This window comes from Pinus tabuliformis, chromosome 5_2, assembly GCF_031772625.1.
Source record: "Pinus tabuliformis cultivar Carrire ecotype Pingquan chromosome 5_2, CPIR1, whole genome shotgun sequence".
Classification (NCBI taxonomy): domain Eukaryota; kingdom Viridiplantae; phylum Streptophyta; class Pinopsida; order Pinales; family Pinaceae; genus Pinus; species Pinus tabuliformis.
In genome coordinates, this window is record NC_142306.1 from 964959864 (window position 1) to 964983062 (window position 23199).

General features: G+C 37.9%; 1 protein-coding gene across 1 annotated transcript; it reads right to left on the minus strand.

The window, feature by feature from the left end:
* Nucleotides 1-319: 319 nt before the first annotated feature.
* Nucleotides 320-5228, minus strand: LOC149162507 (uncharacterized). The gene is made up of 2 exons (XM_089437305.1): nt 1024-5228; nt 320-939 (listed from the first exon to the last, which is right to left on the minus strand). Exons 1-2 carry the CDS (start codon nt 5000-5002, stop codon nt 491-493), a joined length of 4428 nt encoding a protein of 1475 aa, XP_089293431.1. The 5' UTR covers nt 5003-5228; the 3' UTR covers nt 320-490.
* Between the last annotated feature and the right edge of the window lie 17971 nt (nt 5229-23199).

Sequence of the window (23199 nt, forward strand, 5' to 3'; positions counted from 1 at the left end):
TATTAAATATGTAAGAATATGAGTAATGTCTTTACACAAGTTTTGGACCACTATAAAATTTGTGATAAACTGAGAAAAATAATCCCACTTATTATCACCTATAAATTAAGCTCTTCCAACTTATTATCTTATATAATTATAAAATTTCATAATTAGATTAAAATTCTTTATAACCAAATAAAATAAGACACTAATTCTATCTATAAAATAAATTAATAAAAAACGAATCTTAAAACATTAACTATACATTAATCCAAACTAATATATAACTTTTAAAATAGAGAAATTATTTGAAATATATAATAAACTAGTTGAGCGAGTGTCTCACTATGATATCAAAATCAAAAGCTAATTAACTAAAACCTAAATAAATCTAACCAATTCCTAAAAACATACTCCTCTAACATATAATCACATCTAAAATAAAACTTATATAAACAAAAGTTAAAACCATTTTACGTAGTCCACATTAAGTGGAATATTCTAACTATTATATGGAGTCCGAATCGGAATCTGAAATGGTTTGGTCCGTCACCTGGCGGTTTAACCCATTTTCTGAAATCTTATGGGTTTTGGCGACCAGCTGCTCTAGAGATGCCTCAACCTCCCGAAGAGTCGGTCGTTCACCGGGAGCTCTTTTGGTACACATCACACCTATCTTCACCAACCACACAGCAATTCCATGTCCCGTAATTTCACGTACATCACATGATTCCTGTTCTTCATCTTCTTCTTCCTTTCTAATCTCCTCCACCAAGTTCCCGTCAATCACCTCCAACAATCTGTCGGGGAATGCATCGCGCACCCAACTCTGCAATGATTGCCCTTCTGCTGAGAAAACTGGATCTGTGGGCTTCTTTTCCGTCATTGTTTCCAACACCAAGATGCCGTAGCTGTATACGTCCCCTTTCATTGACGGACGCCCTCCTGTACCATATTCTGTAATCAATTTATACATAAAACCTTTATCAGTGAATCATCAATATATATATCTGACATACAATATGGTGTCTCAGTATTTACCTGGTGCGATGTAACCAACAGATCCTATCACAAGACTTGAGGTGTCCACTGAGGTTGCTGCTGTTGAATCGTCCTGCCCTTCTGCAGATATCATGAGGCGTGAAATACCGAAGTCTCCAACATGGGCCGTCATCGTCTCATCCAATAAAACGTTGGAAGGTTTTAGATCGCTATGAACAATGGCGGGAGAGCAGTTATGGTGAAGATATGCCATTCCATGAACCACGTCCTTGAGAATGCTCAGCCGTCTTTCTAGACTTAACCTGCAATTATTTTCCCTACAATACAAATGCTTATCCAGGGTTCCCTGCGACATGAACTCCATAATCAAAGCTTTGACCCGCAAACTTGAGCATACGCCCACCATTCTCACCAGATTCCGATGCCGGACTCTGCCCAACGTCTTGCATTCTTTTACAAGTCTCTTGTATGCACCTCCTGATGTGGCCGACTGTATAACTTTGACAGCAACGATTGTGCCATTGTCTAATACACCCTTATACACTGACCCATGGCCGCCACGTCCCAGCAGGTTATCCGCGCTGAAACCACTAGTTGCTCTGTTAACCTCTTCCTCACTGACAATCTTCGTCTCCCGGAGTTGGCTCCTGAGCATCCTCCCTAATCTCGCTGAAATAGTTTCCGACAATGGAGACTTTTTACTACGAAAATATATCAAAGCTATTAAGAGTAGACAAGATACAAATAGCAAAGTTAAGCCAACTGAAGTGGCCACGATAACTATCCTTCTCTTGGAATCATGATGGAATTTACAAGGGGGCATCTCTATCCATCTGCCACAGAGTGCAGCATTCCCTAAGAATGATGTAAAATTCAGTTTTCTGAAAGCTCCAGAGGATGGTATTTCTCCGGTGAAGTTATTGTATGACAAGTTTAAATGCATCAGCTTCTGTAATTTCTCTAAAGAGCGAGGCAGGGGACCGGAAAGCTTATTGAAAGAGAGATCCAAATCTTGAAGGCCAGCAACTTGATCGATTGATGTCGGAATCGTGCCAACCAATGAATTGTTAGAAAGATTAAGGTAGTCCAGTCCAGCACAATTCACTAATTCGCCCGGTATGCTCCCCGAAAATTTATTAGCAGAGAGATCAATTGCTAGAACCATTTGCATTCCTCCCAGTTCGGCAGGCAACCTTCCTGTGAGTGAATTATGTGAGACATTAATGTAGAACTGTAGGTTATGAAGGCTAGCCACTTTCGATGGCATGATGCCGCTTAGCTGGTTGTAACTGAGGTCCAGAAGCTCGAGCCTGGAACAATCCCCGATACCGTCCGGTATATTACCACTGAATTTGTTGTAGCTGAGATCTAATATTCTTAGCTGCTGCAAACTTGAAAAAACCTGATGAATTTCTCCCGAAAACTCGTTCTTGGAAAGGTACAGTGCAAACAGAGCTTTCAATTGACTGAATTGGTAGGGAATATTACCTTCCAACTTGTTCCCGGATAGTTGAAGCAGCTGAAGAGTAGACATCCCTCCTAGAGCAGAAGGAACTTCTCCAGAGAACAAATTGTCCCCTAGATCCAACAGAATCAATCCGGTGAGGTTGCTCATCTCCTGGGGTATCTTACCAGTGAAACGATTCCCACTCAAATAGAGATAAAGCAGATTTTGAGAAAGACGGCCTATGATTCCAGGCAACTCGCCCTTAAGATCATTATTCGAAAGCTCGAGTCTTAGCAGATTGGTGCAGTTAGAAAGTGCTCCAAATACGGGAATGGGTTCCACATTAACCAAGGGATTATCATTAAGTAGAAGTCTCTGTAGAAGCCGAAGCTTGCCAAATTCCTGAGGTATGCCTCCCGTTAAGAAATTCAATGAGAGTGCGAGCCATAAAAGCTGAGAGCAATTTCCTAAAGATTTCGGAATAGTACCTTTTAATTCGTTTCCCCAGAGAAGTAGGATCTTTAGATTTGAGAGCTTGGTACCTATCTCTGACGGGATTTCTCCAGTAAGCCTGTTGTCACACAAATCTAAGTCGCTTAACTCCGTGCAATTAAGCAGAGAAGGCGGGATTCCTCCACTGAGCTCGTTTTGTCCTAGAAAAAGGACCTCTAATTTGGAGAGCTTGATTCCGATCTCCGACGGGATTTCACCAGCAAGCCTGTTCTCCTTCAAGGCTAAGGTGCGTAACTCCGTGCAATTCAGCAAAGAACGCGGAATTCCTCCACTGAGCTGGTTGCGTTCAAGAGACAGATTTTTAATTCTAGTCAGCAAGCCAATCTGAAAGGGGATAATGCCACTTAGGGAGTTATTTGCGAGATACAGGAACTCCATAGCAGAACAATTTCCCAATGATTCGGGCACTTTCCCAGTCAAACTGTTGCCGTATAGTGAAAGGAACTCTAAATTGGAGAGCTTGATTCCGATCTCCGACGGGATTTCACCAGCAAGCATGTTATAATCCAAATTTAGGAAGCGTAACTCCGTGCAATTAAGCAGAGAAGGCGGGATTCCTCCACTGAGCTCGTTTTGTCCTAGAAATAGGCTACGTATTCTAGTCAGCAAGCCAAGCTGAGAAGGGACAGTGCCATTGAGGAAGTTATTAGACAGATACAGAAACTCCATAGCAGAACAATTTCCCAAGGATTCTGGCACTTTCCCAGTCAATCTGTTGCGGTATAGTGAAAGGAACTCTAAATTGGAGAGCTTGATTCCAATCTCCGACGGTATTTCACCAGTAATCCTGTTGTCATATAAGTATAAGGTGCGTAACTCCGTACAATTAAGCAGAGAAGGCGGGATTCCTCCACTGAGCTGGTTTTCTCCAAGAGACAGCTCTTGTATTCTAGTCAGCAAGTCAAGCTGAGAAGGGACAGTGCCACTGAGGAAGTTATTAGACAGATCCAGAAACTCCATAGCAGAACAATTTCCCAATGATTCTGGCACTTTCCCTGACAATCTGTTCCCGTACAGTGAAAGGACCTCTAATTTGGAGAGCTTGATTCCTATCTCCGACGGGATTTCACCAACAAGCCTGTTCTCCTTCAAGGCTAAGGTGCGTAACTCCGTGCAATTCAGCAAAGAACGCGGAATTCCTCCACTGAGCTGGTTTTGTTCAAGAGACATATTTTTAATTCTAGTCAGCAAGCCAATCTGAAAGGGGATAATGCCACTTAGGGAGTTATTTGCGAGATACAGAAATTCCATAGCAGAACAATTTCCCAATGATTCGGGCACTTTCCCAGTCAATCTGTTGCCGTATAGTGAAAGGAACTCTAAATTGGAGAGCTTGATTCCGATCTCCGACGGGATTTCACCAGCAAGCCTGTTATAATCCAAATTTAAGGTGCGTAACTCCGTGCAATTAAGCAGAGAAGGCGGGATTCCTCCACTGAGCTCGTTTTGTCCTAGATCTAGGTTTCGTATTCTAGTCAGCAAGCCAAGCTGAGAAGGGACAGTGCCACTGAGGAAGTTATTAGACAGATCCAGAAACTCCATAGCAGAACAATCTCCCAAGGATTCTGGCACTTTCCCAGTCAATCTGTTGCCGTATAGTGAAAGGAACTCTAAATTGGAGAGCTTCATTCCAATCTCCGACGGGATTTCACCAGTAATCCTGTTGTCATACAAGTATAAGGTGCGTAACTCCGTGCAATTAAGCAGAGAAGGCGGGATTGTGCCAGACAAATAGTTATACGCAAGATTAAGCACGCCTAGGAACGACATATTACCAACTTGTGGAGGAATAGTCCCTTGCAGGCTCATGTTGTATAGATTTAGCCCAGCTACGCGCAGTTTCTGAGGGTGGCAGGTGACACCAGTCCAATTGCAGACATGAAGACCAACATCCCAGTTGGCCAAGGCGTGAGAAGGATCATATATGACGGAGCTTTTGAACGCTTGCAGGGCTTCTATATCGACCTGTATTCGTTCACGACTTTTGTGGCACTGTGCACAAACAAAGATGAGCATTACTGTGGTGCTGATGAGGATGAAATCGCTGGAACTCGCCATCTCCTCTTCTGATCGACTACTGCCTCCAAGGTGGAACGATTGACAATAAAGCAATTAGGCAAATTTCTCCCGGTTTGGGCTTTTGCCAGGCAATAGTGGCATTGTGGACACTGGATAACTAGTGGTATCTGTGGGGCGCAGAATTTTCGTTGATTTTCCTTTATGAGTGAAGCAAGTCGCCCAGTCCATCTAGTCTGCCCAGACGGTGCTATTTTTGGCTGTGATCAAATGACGATGATGGTGGTCGGTTGCTTTAGTACGCCACAAATGGTAATCGATACGAATAAAGAAAACCTACGACACAAATGGTAATTGATATAAACAAAGAAATCTACTAATGTTAGAAATCATTTTACTAAAGATATGCCACATGAGGTAACGAACGTGTGCTATTTTTATTGTAAAGCCATAATTAAAGTAAGATCTTAACAAATAGTTAATGGAAATTATTTTAAGTATAAATTTTGTGTTGAAAATGTTTACCTGAATAAAAAATATTATGAAAACGTATGATACCTTGATTATGTTGTTGAATAAATAAAAATTCAATATTAAATTAATTATAATGGTTTATTAATTTTATTATTAAGTAATATTGATTTAGAATTGTTTATTAATTTTATTATTAAGTGTTACTATCATATTTAAGTGTTTATATTTGAGTGTGGAAATTTGTTTAGATATTAACATACTCACTTTTTTAAGTGTTTAAATTTGAGGAGTATGGAAATTTGTTTAGATATTAACATACTCATTTTTTCAAAATTGGGAGGAAAATTAAGGAATGGAAATTAAAACGTATTTTAATGAAAAGAATAACATTTTAACCTTCTCAAACTTGGATGAAAATTGGAAATAGAAATTAAAAGGTGTTTTAATGAGAGTAGTTAAGAGATGAACAAAATTCACACGTAAGAAAATATGTTATTTGTTTTATTTAAAAAAATTTATGAGCTTCTTGTTTGTTATATGCGGATTATTTTTTCATATAACTTTGATCTATTAACCTACGAAATTTTTGATTCTTGCTTAAAGAATCAATTTAGATATTGTTTGACATATGATATTTAAAAGAACATGATGATGTATGTTTTAGCTTATTATTTGACTCTATTTTGTTTGTTGATTGGACAGTATGCATTAACATTAATATAAAATATAAGGTCAAATAGAGTTTTATTTATGTATCTTGGCACTTATTTCATGTATCTTCACATTAGGAAGAGGCTTGATCTTTATTTATGTACTCAACTTCTAACCCTATAATGCATTCTAATTAAGAATTAATAGAGAGAGAATTATTGAATCATGTCACCTCAACTGAGAGTAAATAAGATCCTTTATCTAACTCAAAAAGACAAACATTAGATACATGTGGAATTTGAATCGCAAATCCCTATTGTATTTTAAAGCAAATCTAGATAGAGGAGACAACCATTAATCCCCTAAGTGCAATTATGTTTATGTTAGAGAAAAATATAAAACTTTTTAAGAATTAGGGAACTTATTGATAGAGTTTCTTAGAACTCTTATAGCAAGGAATCCATGGTTCTTCATTATTTATATGGCTCAAGATGAAAGAACTATTGTTGAAAATGCAACAAGAAAATCTTGATTTAATTTTGTCATTGAATTAAATTAGGAATAAAATTGTAATTCCATATCACAAGATAACTTATACGAGTTAACAAAGTTAATTTGACTTAGTTGGATCAGTTAATTCAAGTTGAGGGTCTAACTTGAGTCATGTAGAGTGTCGCCAACTTTATAGGAGCCCTGGTTGAGTTTATTTTGAGTTGAAATTTGATCTGGACTTATGCAGGAATGCAACACAATAAAAATATACACATAAACACAAAGATGCAGTAGAAATAAAACTTAATTTCATTAATATCAAAGAACTAAAATATGCTTACATACATAAATGGAATTATGCAGGAATGCAACACAATACAACTATACACATAAACACAAAGATGCACTAGAAATAAAACTTCATTTTATTAATATCAAAGAACTGAAATATGCTTACATACAGAAATGGAAATAAACTAGCTCAGACTGATCCAAAATGGATCTAGAATAGACTTCTAAGTCTAGGAATTTTCCTCACAGAGGAAAAACGAAAGTCATTGGATCATTTTGAAAATAGTCTCATGTCGTAGATTTTTTCATTCTTAATCCAATGCAATTTGAAGGGGCAAAAATGGACTCCAGATGGGGGAGTTATTGTAAAAGAAGATTGCCCATTGTTCTTTGAAAATGAGGCATTTCTTATTAAATTTGGCCTAAGGGTTAATGTTGGCCTTATGCACTAAAAACATTTGTAAATCTGAGTCAGATAAAGAAAAGGGTAAAGGTGGAGTTTTATATGGAAAATCGCAACGCAATAATATAAAGGGCAGACTTAGACCAAAGGCCTTAAGGACCCCTGATTGGCGATCTCCGATCATATCACATTGGGAAAGGCTTACATATGATATCGGAACCCCGGGGTAGGGCGATTGGTGATATTCCAATGTTGTGATGGCCGACAAGGCGATTGGTGATGGAGTGATGTGGAGTCGGACCCGAAATGTTATATTCCGCAGCCTAAACCCTTATCAGATCTATAAGATGTATCGGATTGGAGCGTTGAAGGGACAAAGTGACTTACAATTGTGATGAGACGGGTCAGTGGATCGACATTGTCGAAGTATAGACCCCCGGGCCATGGCGATTACGATATGCGATGTGCCGACATAGGCAATCGGTGATCGGCGAATCACATCACAACAATACAAGGGCCATTGACATGAGATATTGCAATGAGCGATGATGCGATTGCATCCTGACCGTTGGATCGCAGAGCTGAAAAGAAGCTGGAGATTTAAAGGGGAATATCATATCCCTGATTGTTTTAAGTCCATAGACCGGGGTTCCTGCCTGTTGAGATTGCGATATACGATCTGAGCACAGACCCAATGGAATTATAAGAACGATTTCATAAATTTTGAAATCTGAATTTACGGGATTTCTTTGTAACCCGTGTATTGATTTTTTTGGCTATTCACAAAGTGATTGCAATATTGGATGAACACGGACCCAAGAGGGAGATAAGCGTGATTCTATAAAATTTGAGTTTCGACTGTATTGGCTAATGATGTGTTTTTAACGCGTTTCCTGTGTATTTCCATTATGCTGCTGTTTTCTGGATTATGGCAGGAGGAAGGCTAAACGACCAGGTTTCCTGCGCTGGTGGTTCATTCCAATTGTAAACTAGTTCTCTCGATTGAAACATGTGGGTTTCAATGATGAAGGATTGTAACTGATGTGTTACAAAAAGCCAGAGAGCATAATTAGCTGAGAGTAGCTAAAGGTTGCTGGGATTCGCTTGGAGGTCGAGCGAACCATTGATAACATAGAGAGGCAGAATTATGCTCAGGAGAAGTGCAGGGAAGTCCAAGAGGCTCATAGATGCATGAATGTTGAGTGTAAGCCAGAGCTAGAGCCAGAGCCAGAACAAGAGCCAAAGCCAGAGCCAGAGCTTGAAGGCCGGAGAGCCAGAGAGCAAGATAGCTACAGAGCCAGAGAGCCAAGAAGAAGTAGAAGCCACCAGAGGTTGGAGGCAGAACAGTAGAGAGATCAATTGATCAAGTTGTTGCTAGTGTTTGAGGTGTGCTGAAGACAGGAGAAGGAGTTCTAGAGAAAAATGCAGAATTCTGAGGGAGTCAGAGAAGCTAGAAGCTCAAGAAGCTTAGAGCACTGACTGAAGGAGTCAAGTCTAGAGAAGCCTAGACCTATCTGCAGAGTATGGATAGCCAGCGAGATAATATGTTATTCTAAACCCATAGGTTCAGTTATAAACCAACGGAGTTGAGTGTGGAACTTGTAAAAGAAGTTTACCATAATCCCAAAGAGTCTAGTTGAGTTGACTAGAGATCAAGGAGATGTAGCCCAACATATTAGGGTGAACTCTATATTATATTGTTGCCTTATGTGGTTTGCTTATTTGCTGCACTGTTTTACTGTTATGTGTTTTATTTCAGTTTAAGAAAATGAATATAAGAACTCAATCAGATTAAAGGCAAACAAAGACATATACCTAGTTGAAGTTCTTTTAATTCCGCAAATCATCAGTCATAAGCATAGATCTTGGAGATTGTTTAAGTTTTGGAGTGGGGGAGGTTCTTGTAAGCTGACAAGAAGCCTTTAGGTCCCCATTTCAGATAAGGTGGTATCAGAGCTTGGAAAGCTCACTACCTTAGGTCAGGTGGTTATATCAAAGCAAAGTTATACCAGAGCAGGTTGTATCGTGAAGCAGGTTGTATCATGATGCAGGTGGTATCAGATCAGAATGCTTGATTGACAAAGAAATCTATATGCTTGTTGACTTGAAAGGTGTTTAAACAGTCAAGGATTGATTGTTTGATTTTTTGTAAACTAACTATTGTTGAGTTTGTAGAGGTGAAGGGAAAGTTGTTGATAGCTAAGTCCAGGAGAGGACAAGAAGGAAGAAAGGTTGAAGGCATTCTTCCAATCCCAAAGGACCTCAAAGAAATCCTTGAAGCACAAGAGGTTTGTTGCAAAAGGTTGCTTGAATAAGCTCTTTGTTAATCTTGTTTGAAATTCTTTTTTTCATTTTGATAATGAAAACTTCTACAAGTGAGTCCTCAAATTCCTCCTTCATCACAAGATTCTGTGATAAAGACATGAAGCAATAATTGTTCACGATGATGGATATGGTGAGAGAAATGTATGAGGATGGAATGAAGAGCTTCACACTTAGAGAGCAGTTGAATTCCATGAAGGAAGAGAATCAGTCGCTTTCTGACAAATTGCAGGAAATGGAGAGACAACTTCATATTGAAAATATGAACTTGGAAAGGATTCATGAGTTGGAGAAACAACTCCTTGTTACCGAAGACGCCTTAGTCAAGTATCAGATTTAAGAAGAGGTAAAAAATTCTAGTTTGTCTTTGATAAACACACATGGACAAAAAAAGAAATATGAATGATAAATCATGAGATACAATTTTTATTAACAAGAGATATACATTTATAGTACATGTTGTGACCATTGGGTTTGACACCCCAAGGTCTCTTGGACTCCTTTTGTCCATTCGGCTTCCACACTAACCCATTGAGGATTAGGTGTCCAACATTCCACCCCTTAATCTGAAGGGTTATGTATGAGTCCAAGAAGAGAGCTGTAATACAAAATGTGAAAAAATGCATGGCAGCACTAGGCTGAATGTGCTCTCTGAAATGTTGGTATAAAGGGCAGTGGTTTAAGGATGACCACCAACACTGGAACGCTTAGTGCAGTTCCCGGAACTCTTCCAAAACTGGCAAGAAGCTGAAGTATTTTGCTAGAGGAAGTGCTCCTATTTTTTTGAAGAGGGAAACCTTCAACCAATAAAGGGAGGTCTCACCCTGCATAAAAGGGAGAACTTCAACCTCAAAAAGGGAAGTCTAAACCTGTGATGGTTTAAGGATGACCAACAAATCTGGAATGCTTAATGCAATTCCTGGAACTCTTCCAAAACTGGCAAGAAGCTGGAGTCTTCTGCTAGAGGAAGTGTCCCCACTTTTGTTCCTGGAATTCTTCCAAAACTGGCAAGAAGCTGAAGTCTTCTGCTAGAGGAAGTGTCTAAGATTACCAACTGAAGGCATGCTCACGGGAATCTTTGTCTCTCGCTACAACTTTGAAACTGGTGTGGCAAGTTGTGGCTCAGGCTCGCTTGATGTGACTTTGAAGCTTGTAGATGACCATCATTTCCCCCCCTGTCAAATACAAGGTGAGATGATGGAGAAAACTCAACTACAAGTCTATTCAATACTCTAGAACAATTTCTGACATGTGTTTGGAATATCTTCTTGGCTGTTGATGACCATTGCCAAGAGGCGATCCATCCAAGATGAATCTTTGTTCTTGTAGGATGTTTGTTTCTGAAGCATCTTTCTGAAGAATGGCTAGTTTTATGACAATGCTTACATGGATGAAGATCAAAACAGTGATCTTTCAAATGGCCAACTCGGTCACAGTGTTGGCATTTCATGATCTATTGTTGTTGTTATTGTTGTGGAAGAGGGGAAGAATCTGGAACAGCTCGATATGAACTATCATGAGGAGCAGCTGAACTATCATAAATGAATCCAACACTGTGAAACTAAATGGGCTTGACGTAGTCTGGAATATGAAAGGACAAGTCCTTGTCATATCCAAGACCAGTTCTGTGCTTGTTGTGGACATGTTGTTCCCAAGGTCTGATGATGGGCTTTAGAGGTGCAAACTGAGTTTCTACATCTGCACGTACAACTCCTGCTTTATTGGGCACTGGATCTGAATGAACTTGAACAATATTGACTTGCTGTTTATGGGAGTCTACTTCATTGTTCTGAACAGAAACAGGTTCAGAATGACTCCTTCATTTTAATTCTTCTTGTTGTAGCTGAGTTTCAAGCTGCAAAAATCAATTTTCTCTTGTGCATTTTGTAGACAAACCTGAATGTATGTGAGAGAAACTTTGCTGACTTTTAATGTATCATGATTAGTAGACAATATGAGAGTTTTGAGGAACTCTAATACTTCACTGATTCTAGCCATTTTTGCTTCAATGTCAGATTTACACCTTAAAAACTGATCACAATTATTACTCAATGCAGAAAAGTAATACCCACTCACAGTACATAGCAATATCCTTTATAAATGTGTAGCAAATGAATCAAGGAATCAATGCATATATAGGTGGAAAGATACTATAATGAGTTTTAATACCACAACTGGGGCAACAACAACTGCAAACATGCTTGGATCCTTCAAATACTCCCTCACTAAATGATGGCTATCAAAACTTCAACAATTATAACACAGTTCTCTGATCTTGCCACTTTTTGGCAATGAAGATAAGCAATGAGAGTAAATTCCAGCAAGGACTTTTAGACCCAGAATGCTACTCCAACACTTGCTCAGGTCATAGGCATTGGAATGAGTCTCTAGCACGCTGAAACAACAATGATAAACCTCCTTACATGTCCAAATACTTAGCAAACTATACAGTGCTGGTCCTTTGGCTTATATTAGTCAACAGTACAGTGTTTGTGGTCCCACAATGTCAAAATAAACTCCACTCAGAAGGGTATCACAGCTACGTCCAGTAGAGGTGGTGCATTCCTTGTTGTTGGTTCATGTAAATATATAATATGTTGGACAAATACTTGTGGAAGAACTTCAAAATTTTAATTTGATATCAACTTTAGACCCAGCAAGCATAAATCATATTAATAATACCAGTCATCCTTTCCTCCATGCACATCATAAGGAGAACTCCACACTTCATAAAAAGAAGTCAACGCAGAAATTATGAATCCAATATTAAAAAGGCACCAAGCACAGTCATCGAGTTAATGCACTAGAACAACAGTGTTCTTAGACAACAGTATTCTTGGACAGTAGATGACAGCGATCAATACATGCTACGTTCAATGTAATATACAAGACATCGTAAATATAAGAACTGTGTTAACGATCCAGGTGGATGTTTGTGGCCACCCACCTATCCCATCTAGACCCCCACAACTGTCCCTTTCAGTTTTTCAGTTTCCTTAATTATAGCGCAGTTTACTATTTTTACAAGTTTTTCGGGTCCTAAACTTCTGGAGCCGTTTTGAGGCCCTAAATGACATTTTTTGGGAAATCCACCGCCAGCGATTTTTCTACCAAAAAATCATCTTTTCCATCGTATTCCTTGGAGAGATCTTTCCAATGGGCTATCATGCACGTCAAACGAAGATAATACGACCAATTCGCGACCCTGTGAAGTTGATTTACCAACTTACCCAAAAACGGGGCCCACAATTTGGTGTTTCATCTTCTAGGGTTAGGTTTTGGAATGTGAAGGGTTTTCCATTGTTTCTCAACAATAAATAGGCCTTCGAGCCTCATTGTAACACAGTTCAGAACAGTTCAGAGGCATGTAGCCACCACATCTCTTCTTAGAGATAAGCTACCATCGCCCTAGCTGGTTTAGTTCTATTCTGGTTGTAATCATATTTCAATATTTTCCATTAATGAAATGAAGCATTATTTCCACTGCATCTTTGTGTATATGGTTATCTCTGTATTTTGTTGCGTTCCTATTTAAATCCGGATCAGTTAACATATATTTTTTTTTGAAAAGTTCCATCCTTCAATTCTTTTATAAAAGTCAAGTTTACAACAAATGGGTAGCCCCAACTCTCCATCTTGGCTCGCTTCTCAAATCATGTAAATATCACCAAATTACAATACTATGGAGTGTTACAAAAATTTGGTTTTCTTGGACAATTCACCAAATTTCAATGCACAACTCTAGTTCACAAAATTTCGTACATACCTTTCCCTTGGGCTCCAGTTCACAAAATTTCATTGAATCCTCAACAACCAACCCCAGCATGTAAACTTTCAAGAATCCACAATAAAAGCAGAAAGCGAATGCAAGAGCGTGATGCCAAAAACCAATATTTAAAAACAGCGCATATATCAACTATGAAAACAACACATAGGTTCCCTCATCCCAAACATAAACATCTTGACCAAAACCTTGACTTGAGATATCTTATGAATTCGGCAGTAGTGGCTATTTCAAGTTTCAATGATACAAATATATGGTACAATTATGAAGACAGACCTGTATTTTTTTTTAAAACTAACCACAAATGCTTATTTCATTGACCCGCCTAGAACTATAGATACTATAGATACTACTAGCGAAACCTTCATTCCACGCTCTGATTTTTATTCACTGCCTCGGCCTTTTCAACATAAACCCCTCAAAATAGGAGTTAGGTATGACCGAACATCGTAAGAAAGCGTGCTTAGCTCATTTTGAAAGGAAATAAAATCTAGACGGGCAAAATGGAAATGCGAACCAGAGGATTAGTCACTCGTTCGAATCTCATAGCGAACGAACTGGTGAACAGAGATATATATCATCAGCATTTTGATACGTTTCCACTCTCGCAGCAGCAACACTCACTCACAACAGCACACTCACAGTGGCACTCTCAATAGTCCTCAGTGGCAACACTTCAATCACCAGCATACCTCGTATATCTATATATATATATATATATATCTATCTATATATATATATATATATATATATATATATATATATATATATATATATATATATATATGACCAAGATACCATTGATCAATGCACCATGCACCAGGAGATACATCAACACATGGGTTTCTCTTGGCTCAAGTGACAAGTTTAAGGTGAGACAAGCGTTCATACAATCCATGCAAATACATAACAGACCACCACCTAAGCTTGTATTCTATCCCATGTTTCCGCAGCAACTCCACTTGAGAAGCACTATCACACTGAGTATCCAAGTCTCAGTTCCCAGTCAGCTGGCATTCAGAATACAAAGGAACGCACACCATTAATTCGTTGAAATGAAACGACCTTTTCTTCTCAATCATGCAAAGAATTAAAGCATACCACGATCAATAAACAGGTTTGGAATTAACACTCAACTCAAGCACACAAGGATGGTGGACAAAAATGACCATGGGGAAAGTATAGCAGAGAATAATGACAATAGAAAGGTGTTACAGGGAAGTGGGTAAAGAAGACGTTATGACCATACAGAAAAACCGTGCCAACTGTTAGGACACAAACAATGATTATGGCAGAGAGGTCAGAGATGTCAGTCAGGAGAGGCAACGGATTTCTGGCAGGCAATGGAAGATAACACTTCAATGTTTAAATCAAAGGGCCAGCGTTACAAATTGAGGAATGCACAGAGGCCATAGTGTGGAATACATTGCAGTCAAAGATATGTTCTTGCTAGGGTAGAGATGGTAGGTCTAATTAAGGAGCGTTTTTAGAAGGCATGTGAATAAAAATAGCGCTGGAGAAATAACAGATTACAGCTAAAATTTGGGTGAGACAATATTCATGAGAAAATATTCATGAAGTTCATGACAGAAATAAATTGCACAGAAAATCCATAAAACAAATGGCTCAAATTAATTATGCAGGGTAGGAATACGCCTGCTCTGATACCATGATAAACACACATGGACAACAAAAGAAATATGAATGATAAATCATGAGATACAATTTTTATTAACAAGAGATATACATTTATAGTACATGTTGTGACCGTTGGGTTTCACACCCCAAGGTCTCTTGGACTCCTTTTGTCCATTCGGCTTCCAAACTAACCCATTGAGGATTAGGTGTCCAACAGTCTTCAAATTCCTCTAAGAATGTTTATACTGGTTCTTTTGAAAAACATACCAAAGGCATAGGGTCCAAGTTAATGTCCATGATGGGCTATGAAGGAAAAGGCTTGGGAAAACATGCACAGGGTATTGTTGAGCCAATAATGGTTGATGAAAGGCCTAAGTATTTGGGTCTTGGCTATGGACAATATTATGGAGAAAGTTCCAAAGCTGCCATGAAGACAATTGAAACAATTCCAAGAAGGAGCTCCATTTCAAGTCTTCTACCTCAAGAGTGTAAAGATTGTATTCATGGGGAATGCAATAGTTTGAAACATCAGTTGCAGGATGCAAGTGTTCATAAGCATACACTTGAACCAGATAGTTTTGGAAACTCTGAAACCATTGAAGAGGTTGATGTTGTTCCAAAGGGGGCTAATTCTTCATTTGATTCGCCTCCTCATGAAGGTAATAAAGGTGAAAAAGAAAGGTATAAATCTAGTTCTAATCATCTTCCTTTTGATTATGTTAAGCACGATAAATTTCCATATAAGAATGGGAAAAGAATTACATGTTCCTTTTGTGGTTTGGATAACCATAATGTTTCTAGATGTTGGAATAGAATGGCCACATATAGGAAACTTTTGAAGGAACATAAGCAAGAAGCCAAAGGTCCACTAGATAAGGAAAATCATGTTGTCAAGAAGATGCACATTTGTTGCACTTATTGTCATAAGCAGAGACATATTGCTGCAAAGTGTTGGACTCTGAATCCAACAATGCTTCCACAAAAATTGAAGAAGGTGGAAAGAGAAAATGGCGAGGATGGAAAGAAAGATTCCATGATTGATGTGTCTCAGGATGATTCACATGTTGACACTAATGTGTAGACAAAGGGAGGACCTTTGAAATGAGTTGGTAAGAAATGGTTAGAATTCTTATCCATTTAAAGGTTGTATGTCTTTTGATGTGAAAAAAAATGTATCACATCTATTTGCATTTCTTTGTTAATGGAATGCAAGTTGCAGGATTTTGCCAAGAAGGTGAATGGAAAAGTTGAGTAGGAGACTCACTTTGTTGCTGCAACATTATATTCATTTCAGCTTCGAAAGTACAACGTACTTAAGCAAAAGTTGAAGGATAAATGCATGCATAATCTTGATATGCATGAACACATGGATGTTGATGATTTCCTTGTATTTGAACATGTATGTGTGATTAACTTGGAGGGTTAATTACTTTTTTGTAAACATGCATGTAATGTAATATTGACTTGGGAAAAGTTGATTTGGTCTCCAAGATGGAGATAATGATGAAGTGTTTCATCTTTGAAAAATAATCCTAAAGTTATTTTTCTACATGCTTGACTTGAAGGGTCAATTGTTTTAAAGGCATGTTTTTTTGGCTTGTTATCTAGTAAATAATTTGTATGCAGATGTAAAGACATGGAGGTGTTCATAAGATATGAAAATTTGTTTCTTTTGTTGAAGCATGAGTTTAGGCCATCCAGTTGTTGTCTGTATTTCTATTGTTGTTGACAATATGTCAAACAGGTACAAATGAAAAATTTTGTGAAGAATATGTAGCTTCACATTTGTTTGAGCCACCTTGGATCAATGTTCAAGGAAGATAAGTTAAAACTACCTCGTGTAAACCTTCTCAGCAGGAGTTTTGCATGAAGTCAAGAAGGAAGATAGTTCTTCCCAGGAGAACAAGCACATCCAGGAAGGAAAGTGTTGATTATCTTCGACCTTTGGATTAGAAGCACTATGCAAGGCAAGTGTATGGAGACTAAAATAAGAGGGTGAGGTACTCACATGTACTATTTATATCATTATATCAATATTTTCGGGTCCAAAATATTTTTTTAGTGGGAAGGTGTGATCCAAAATGGATCTAGAATAGACTTCTAAGTCTATCAATTTTCCTCATAGAGGAAAAATGAAAGTCATCTGATGATTTTGAAAATAGTCTCATGTCGTATATTGTTTCATTCTGAATCCAACACAATTTGAATGGGCCAAAACGGACTCTAGATGAGGGAGTTATTGTAAAAAGAAGATTGCCCATTATCATTTAAAAATGAGGCATTTCTTATTAAATTTGGCCTAAGGGTTAATGCTGGCCTTATGCACTAAAAACCTTCATAAATCACAGTCGGATAAAGAAAAGGGTAAAGACGAAGTTTTATAGGGAAAATCATATCACAATAATATAAAGGGCAGACTTAGACCAAAGGCCTTAAGGACCCCCGATTGGCAATCTCTGATCATATTGCATCGGGAAAGGCTTACATATGATATCGGAACCCCTGGGTAGGTCAATTGGTGATATGCCAATGTTACGACGTGTGAAAAGGCTATCGACGATGGAGAAATGTGGAGGTAGACCTGAAATGTTATATTCCATAGCCTAAACCTTATCAGATCCATAAAATGAATCAGATCGGAGTGTTGAAGGGATAAAGGCCTGGCGAGAGGACAAAGCGACTTGCGATTACGATGAGTTGGATCGGCGGATCGGCTTTGGCGAAGTATAGACCCTTCAAGCCATTGCAATTGCAATATGCGATGCGTTGATGTCAGTGAATCACATCGCAACAATACAAGGGCCGTTAACATGCAATATTGTGATGAGCGGTGATGTGATCGCATCCTGACAGTTGGATCCTAGAGCTGATCGGATGGTGGAGATTTAAAGGGGAATATCACATCGTTGATTGTGTTAACTCCATAGACCGGGGCTCTTTCCTATTGCGATTGTGATATACGATTAGAGTGCGGACTCGATGGAATTATAAGCATGATTTCATAAATTTTGAAATTCGGATTTACGGGATTTCTTTGTATTTTCCCGTGTATTGATTTTTTTTGGCCATTCGCAAAGCGTTTGGGATAATGTGATGAACATAGACCTGAGAGGGAGATAAGCGCGATTCTATAAAATTTGAGTTCCAGCTATATTGGCTAATCACGTGTTTTTAACGCGTTTCCTGTGTATTTATGTTATGTTGTTGTTTTCGGGATTATGGCAGGAGGAAGGCCAACTGACTAGGTTTCCCGAGCCGACGGTTCATTCCAATTGTAAACTGGTTCTCTCAATTGAAACGCGTGGGTTTCAATGATGAAGGACTATAACTGATGTGTTACAAAAATCCAGAGAGCACAATTAGCTGAGAGTAGCTGAAGGTTGTTGGGATTCTCTTGGAGGTCGAGCGAACCACTGATAACACAAAGAGGCAGAGTTATGCTCAGGAGAAGCACAAAGAAGCCCAAGAGGCTCAGAGATGCTTGAATGTTGAGTGTAATCTAGAGCTGGAGCCAGAGTGAGAGCCAGAGCTAAAGCCAGAGCTAGAGCTAGAGCCAGAGCTTGAAGGCTGGAGAGCTAGAGAGTAAGATCGTTGTAGAGCGAGAGAGCCAAGTAGAAGATGAAGCCACTAGAGGTTGGAGGCTGAATAGCAGAGAGATCAAATTGATCAAGTTTTGCTAGTGTATCAGGTGCACTGAAGACAAGAGAAGGAGTTCCAGAGACAAGTGCAGAATTCTGAGGGAGTCAGAGAAGCCAGAAGCTGAAGAAGCTCAGAGCACTGATTGAAGGAGTCAAGTCCAGAGAAGCCTAGACCTATCTCTAGAGTATGGACAGCCAGCGAGATAAGACAGAATTTTAAACCCATAGGTTCAGTTGTAAACCAATGGAGTTGAGTGTGAAACTTGTAAAAGAAGTTTACCATAACCCCAAAGAGTCTAGTCAAGCTGACTAGAGCTCAAGGAGATGTAGCCCAAGATATCAAGGTGAACTCCATATTATATTATTGCCTTATGTGGTTTTCTTATTTTCTACATTGTTTTATTGTTATGTGTTTTATTTTAGTTTAAGAAAATGAATATAATCACTCAAACAGATTAAAGGCAAACAAAGACATAAACCTACTTCAAGTTCCTTTAATTCTGAAAATTATCAATCATAAGCATAGATCTTGGAGACTGTTTAAGCTTTGGAGTGGGAGAGGTTCTTGTAAGCTGACAAGAAGCCTTTAGGTCCCCATTTCAAATCACGGATGATGGTAGTTTATCTCTGAGAAGAGATGTGGCAGCCATATGCCTCTGAACTATGTTACAATGATGCTCAAAGGCCTATTTATTATTGAGAAACAATGGAAAACCCTAAACATCCAAAAACCTAACCCTCAGAGATGAAGCACCAAAATTGTGGGTTCCATTTGGGTAAATTGGTATATCAACTTCTCGAGGTTGTATCTTTGGCATATGATCTCTGTTTGGCTATCATAATATCTTGTTTCAAAGATATCAAAGAGAAGGCCAAAAATAATTTTGTAAATTAGATTGGGGCTTTTCTGGTCTCTCCTTTTTCTCTAAAAACGTCTTTTAGTCCCTCAAAATGGCTCTAGAAGTTTAGGACCCAGAAAACTACAAAAAATAGTAAGTTGTGCTACAATTAAGGAAACTGAAAGAAACAACAGTGGGGATCCAAGTGGAATGGGCGGGTTGCCATCAATATCCACTTGGATCAATAACATCCAAATTACTTAATGAAATACCAGCGATTGGAAAATTGTATATATGCAAATCCCAAGACACCATCAGTTCACCAAAAAGGCCTAGATCCCCTATGCTCATCCAAGAAGAAAAAAATATGTGATGTTGATGAGGTAGTTGAATCTAGTTTAGGTCGTATATACCCAAATTAGTAATGTGTCTAACAAGAGAAACAAGTAGGGAATGATTTCCAATAAATCCTTTAATAGGATCAAGGCCAATGGGCACCAATCTCCCAACACTGATAAAACTATAATATGTATTATTATTATTACATACTACCACCTCTCTTTAATTGGAAAAGTAACATTTGTATAATAATATACTAGAAATTTCTTGTAAGAAACAGAAAACAAAAAATGGGTCTTACTAAAAGAGCGAAAATATTTAATAATAAATTAATAACAATACATATGATCTACCAACCTAGATCCATTTTAACTTTGGACTGCTAGAACTAAGAGAGATTAAATCTATTTTCACTCTAAAAGAAATTTACACCTCCATAAATTTGATCACTTTTAGATATTTAGTAGATCTAGAATTATAATTAATCTAAGCTAGTATATATATATATATATATATATTATTAACAAAATTATTGGTTGTTAAAACTTAAAACCCAAAAAATGTAAATTATCTATTTTACTTTTATTTTGTATTAATTATTAAATTTATTTTATTTTTAAATTATTATTTTACTTTTTATTTTTATATAATTCAATCAATTTACATAACATAACCATACATATCATTACTACATCTCTTCTATAACATAATCAGACATGTCAAAACAGGAATCAGTTTGTCTTTAGGGGCTATATGAAGTTTATCAGATTTTTCAGACAGTTCTTCAATAGATTCCTGAGTAGATTGTTTTCCCATATCTACCTTCCTTTCAACATCTTCTATCCTTGTTAAGGATTCTTTAACAAAACCTTTCAATATAGTAGTGGAATAGTTCAAATCATTCAGAGTTCTGCTAATACTATTTACAGAGACTTGTATATTGTCAAACTCTTTTTTAACTTCAATAGAATTCGCACAATTTATTTCTAGCCCTTTAACTGCTGTATTTGTCTAGTTTATCTGTTCACTGGCTTTTTGTATCCTACCATCAATGCCAAGGACGCTGTCATCTTTTATGACCAACAGAATGGCTTTAACATTGTTCTATGCTTCTCCTAATACAATTCCTTTGTAAGGAGGGAAGGTGGTAGGAGTTTCAATTTTACTGCCATCTATGGCAGTCCAAGAATGTTTTGCTGAGGATGATTCAGCATCTACCATTTGTACATCTGTATTTTCTTGCTTCCTCTTCCATTCATAAAAAGACAACCAGACATTGTTCTTTTGCATGTATGTTTTCCATTCATGGGATAATCTGATTTTTTCTGGGTATGGAGTGGTAAGGTAAAAACTTTCAACCTCGGGATGAGTGTATAAATCCTAATTAAGCATATTTTTCATCCATTGATGATCAATTGTATGCTTCCTACATCCTTCCATAACCGAAAAGAACTTGTGCATTTTTGGTTTTGACGACTTCTTACAATCAGAAGGCACAAAGTTGTCAAATCTGGATTGAGGGATTATTTCATCAAGTTGTTCCAGATATCCTAGACCATAGCAAGGCATACCAGCAGGATGCATTTTTCTAAACATGTCTTTGAGGCAGGGGTCTTCATTTTCCAAAGATGGAAGTTCATGAATCATTAATACATGATCAGTATCATGAGGGAAAGGTATTCCAGAACACTTAGGATTTGGACATGGAGTGACAGAAGTTGTAGGAGGAGATACTTATGTCGTTGGATGGTGGTTCTAATGTATGACAAAATTAGCAAGGCTACTGAGATTTATCTTTTGATTGCAGCTTGGGCAAATGACTTGCAGGGATGAAAATTTACAATCTAGGCATATTCAAAAAGATCTATATGAGGGCAATTTATAGATGGTGTAAAAGAACTGGCAACATCTACTACTTGTATATCAATATACATTGATGATGCTTTGCAATCTAAATCGATTCTTCTGTGATCTAGTGTAGATCTTCTAAGAAAGGATACTACAGTAGATGATGGTCCTTCTTGTATATCAACAGAAGTAATCTTTTTCAATGTTGGAGGTTTTGGGTTATCAACAACCCAATTTTCTGGGAAACTTAGGTCCTCGCATTTAATAATCTGATGTTCTAACTTTTGATTCTAGGTATCTGTTAGAACAACCACACTAGATTTGGATTCTTTGCTTGGAGCATGTAGAACTGCAGGATAGAGGGTATTTGTGTGTCTAAAACGACCATAAGCTTGAATGGCAATATTATTTCTCTTTTTCTTCATATCAAACCCTACTGTTTGAATCTCTAGTTGTAAAATATCCTTGATGTGTTCATCAAATGTATATATAGAAAAGTTGGGATAGCAATCAAAGTATACTGGTCCATTTGATAATGGAGCAACCATTCCTCCTATCAATGAATCTGAATACTTGTTATGTGTCAGATCTCTGATTGTGACAAGAACAAAAGTATTCAATCCTCTATGGACTAAGGGATTGATCCCTACCCTTATGCATGCTAGATGCAAATATTTGGTTCCCAATCTTTTGGCTTCAACCTAAAGTTTCTCAGTGTCAAGAAGAGAAAGTGTTTGTACAAAATCTGAGTTCTCTTGTATTTGACTAATACTTTCTTTGATAGATATTCTAGTTACAGCTTTAAGATGGAACATAGATAAGTCAACATATACTTTTGACGAGGAGATACTGGGCAGAAACCACTTAGGTGTAGGATGACTTTCCAAATATCCAAGTTCTGTAGAATTTATAACCTTTTTAGATGATGAAGCAAACATATCTCTTAATGGGTTTTCTTTAGCTTGTTGTTCAACTTCAAGCTCTCTGAAAGAGACTGATCTTCTAGAATTATCCATTTTAGAGACTTATAGATTTTGAGTACTAACTGTAATGAACTGGACGTTATTGGCTCTAATACCAATTTGCTGTAGGGGCTTCAGTCACAAAGCTTGCTCTCGTTGAGTCTCTTCTCTATGATCAATACACGAACCTTTACACGAACCTTTGGACTTTCACGCTCTAGTGTCCTTCACATGGCCTCCTGCCTTTAACGAACTAGTGTTCCTTAGACCTCGACGAACCTCAAGTGAACCTCTTGTTTCACAGATACTACCTCAACAGACAGTTTTAACACATGCAAAAATGAAAAATGTACTCAAGAGGAATGTATCATGCTCAAAAAATGGATACTCATATATTTATGCATAAATTTCTTTACAAATTCAGAGAAAAATTCTGAAGCTCCTTTCCAGAGATAGATTGTTTGGGCATTTATCAAATGTTGTGACTTGTCAAGCAAGAAGCTTTCTGAAGGATTCCTGGCCTTTCACAGGCTCTGTCTTAGAACTTGAATTCTTACG

What these genes read in the sequence shown, in the direction of transcription:
- LOC149162507 (XM_089437305.1), bottom strand. Translation starts at nt 5,002, where the DNA reads ATGGCGAGTTCCAGCGATTTCATCCTCATCAGCACCACAGTAATGCTC. An exon ending in TGTTGGTTACATCGCACCAG is followed by an intron (nt 940 to 1,023) that starts GTAAATACTGAG and finishes AATTGATTACAG; the next exon opens with AATATGGTACAGGAGGGCGT.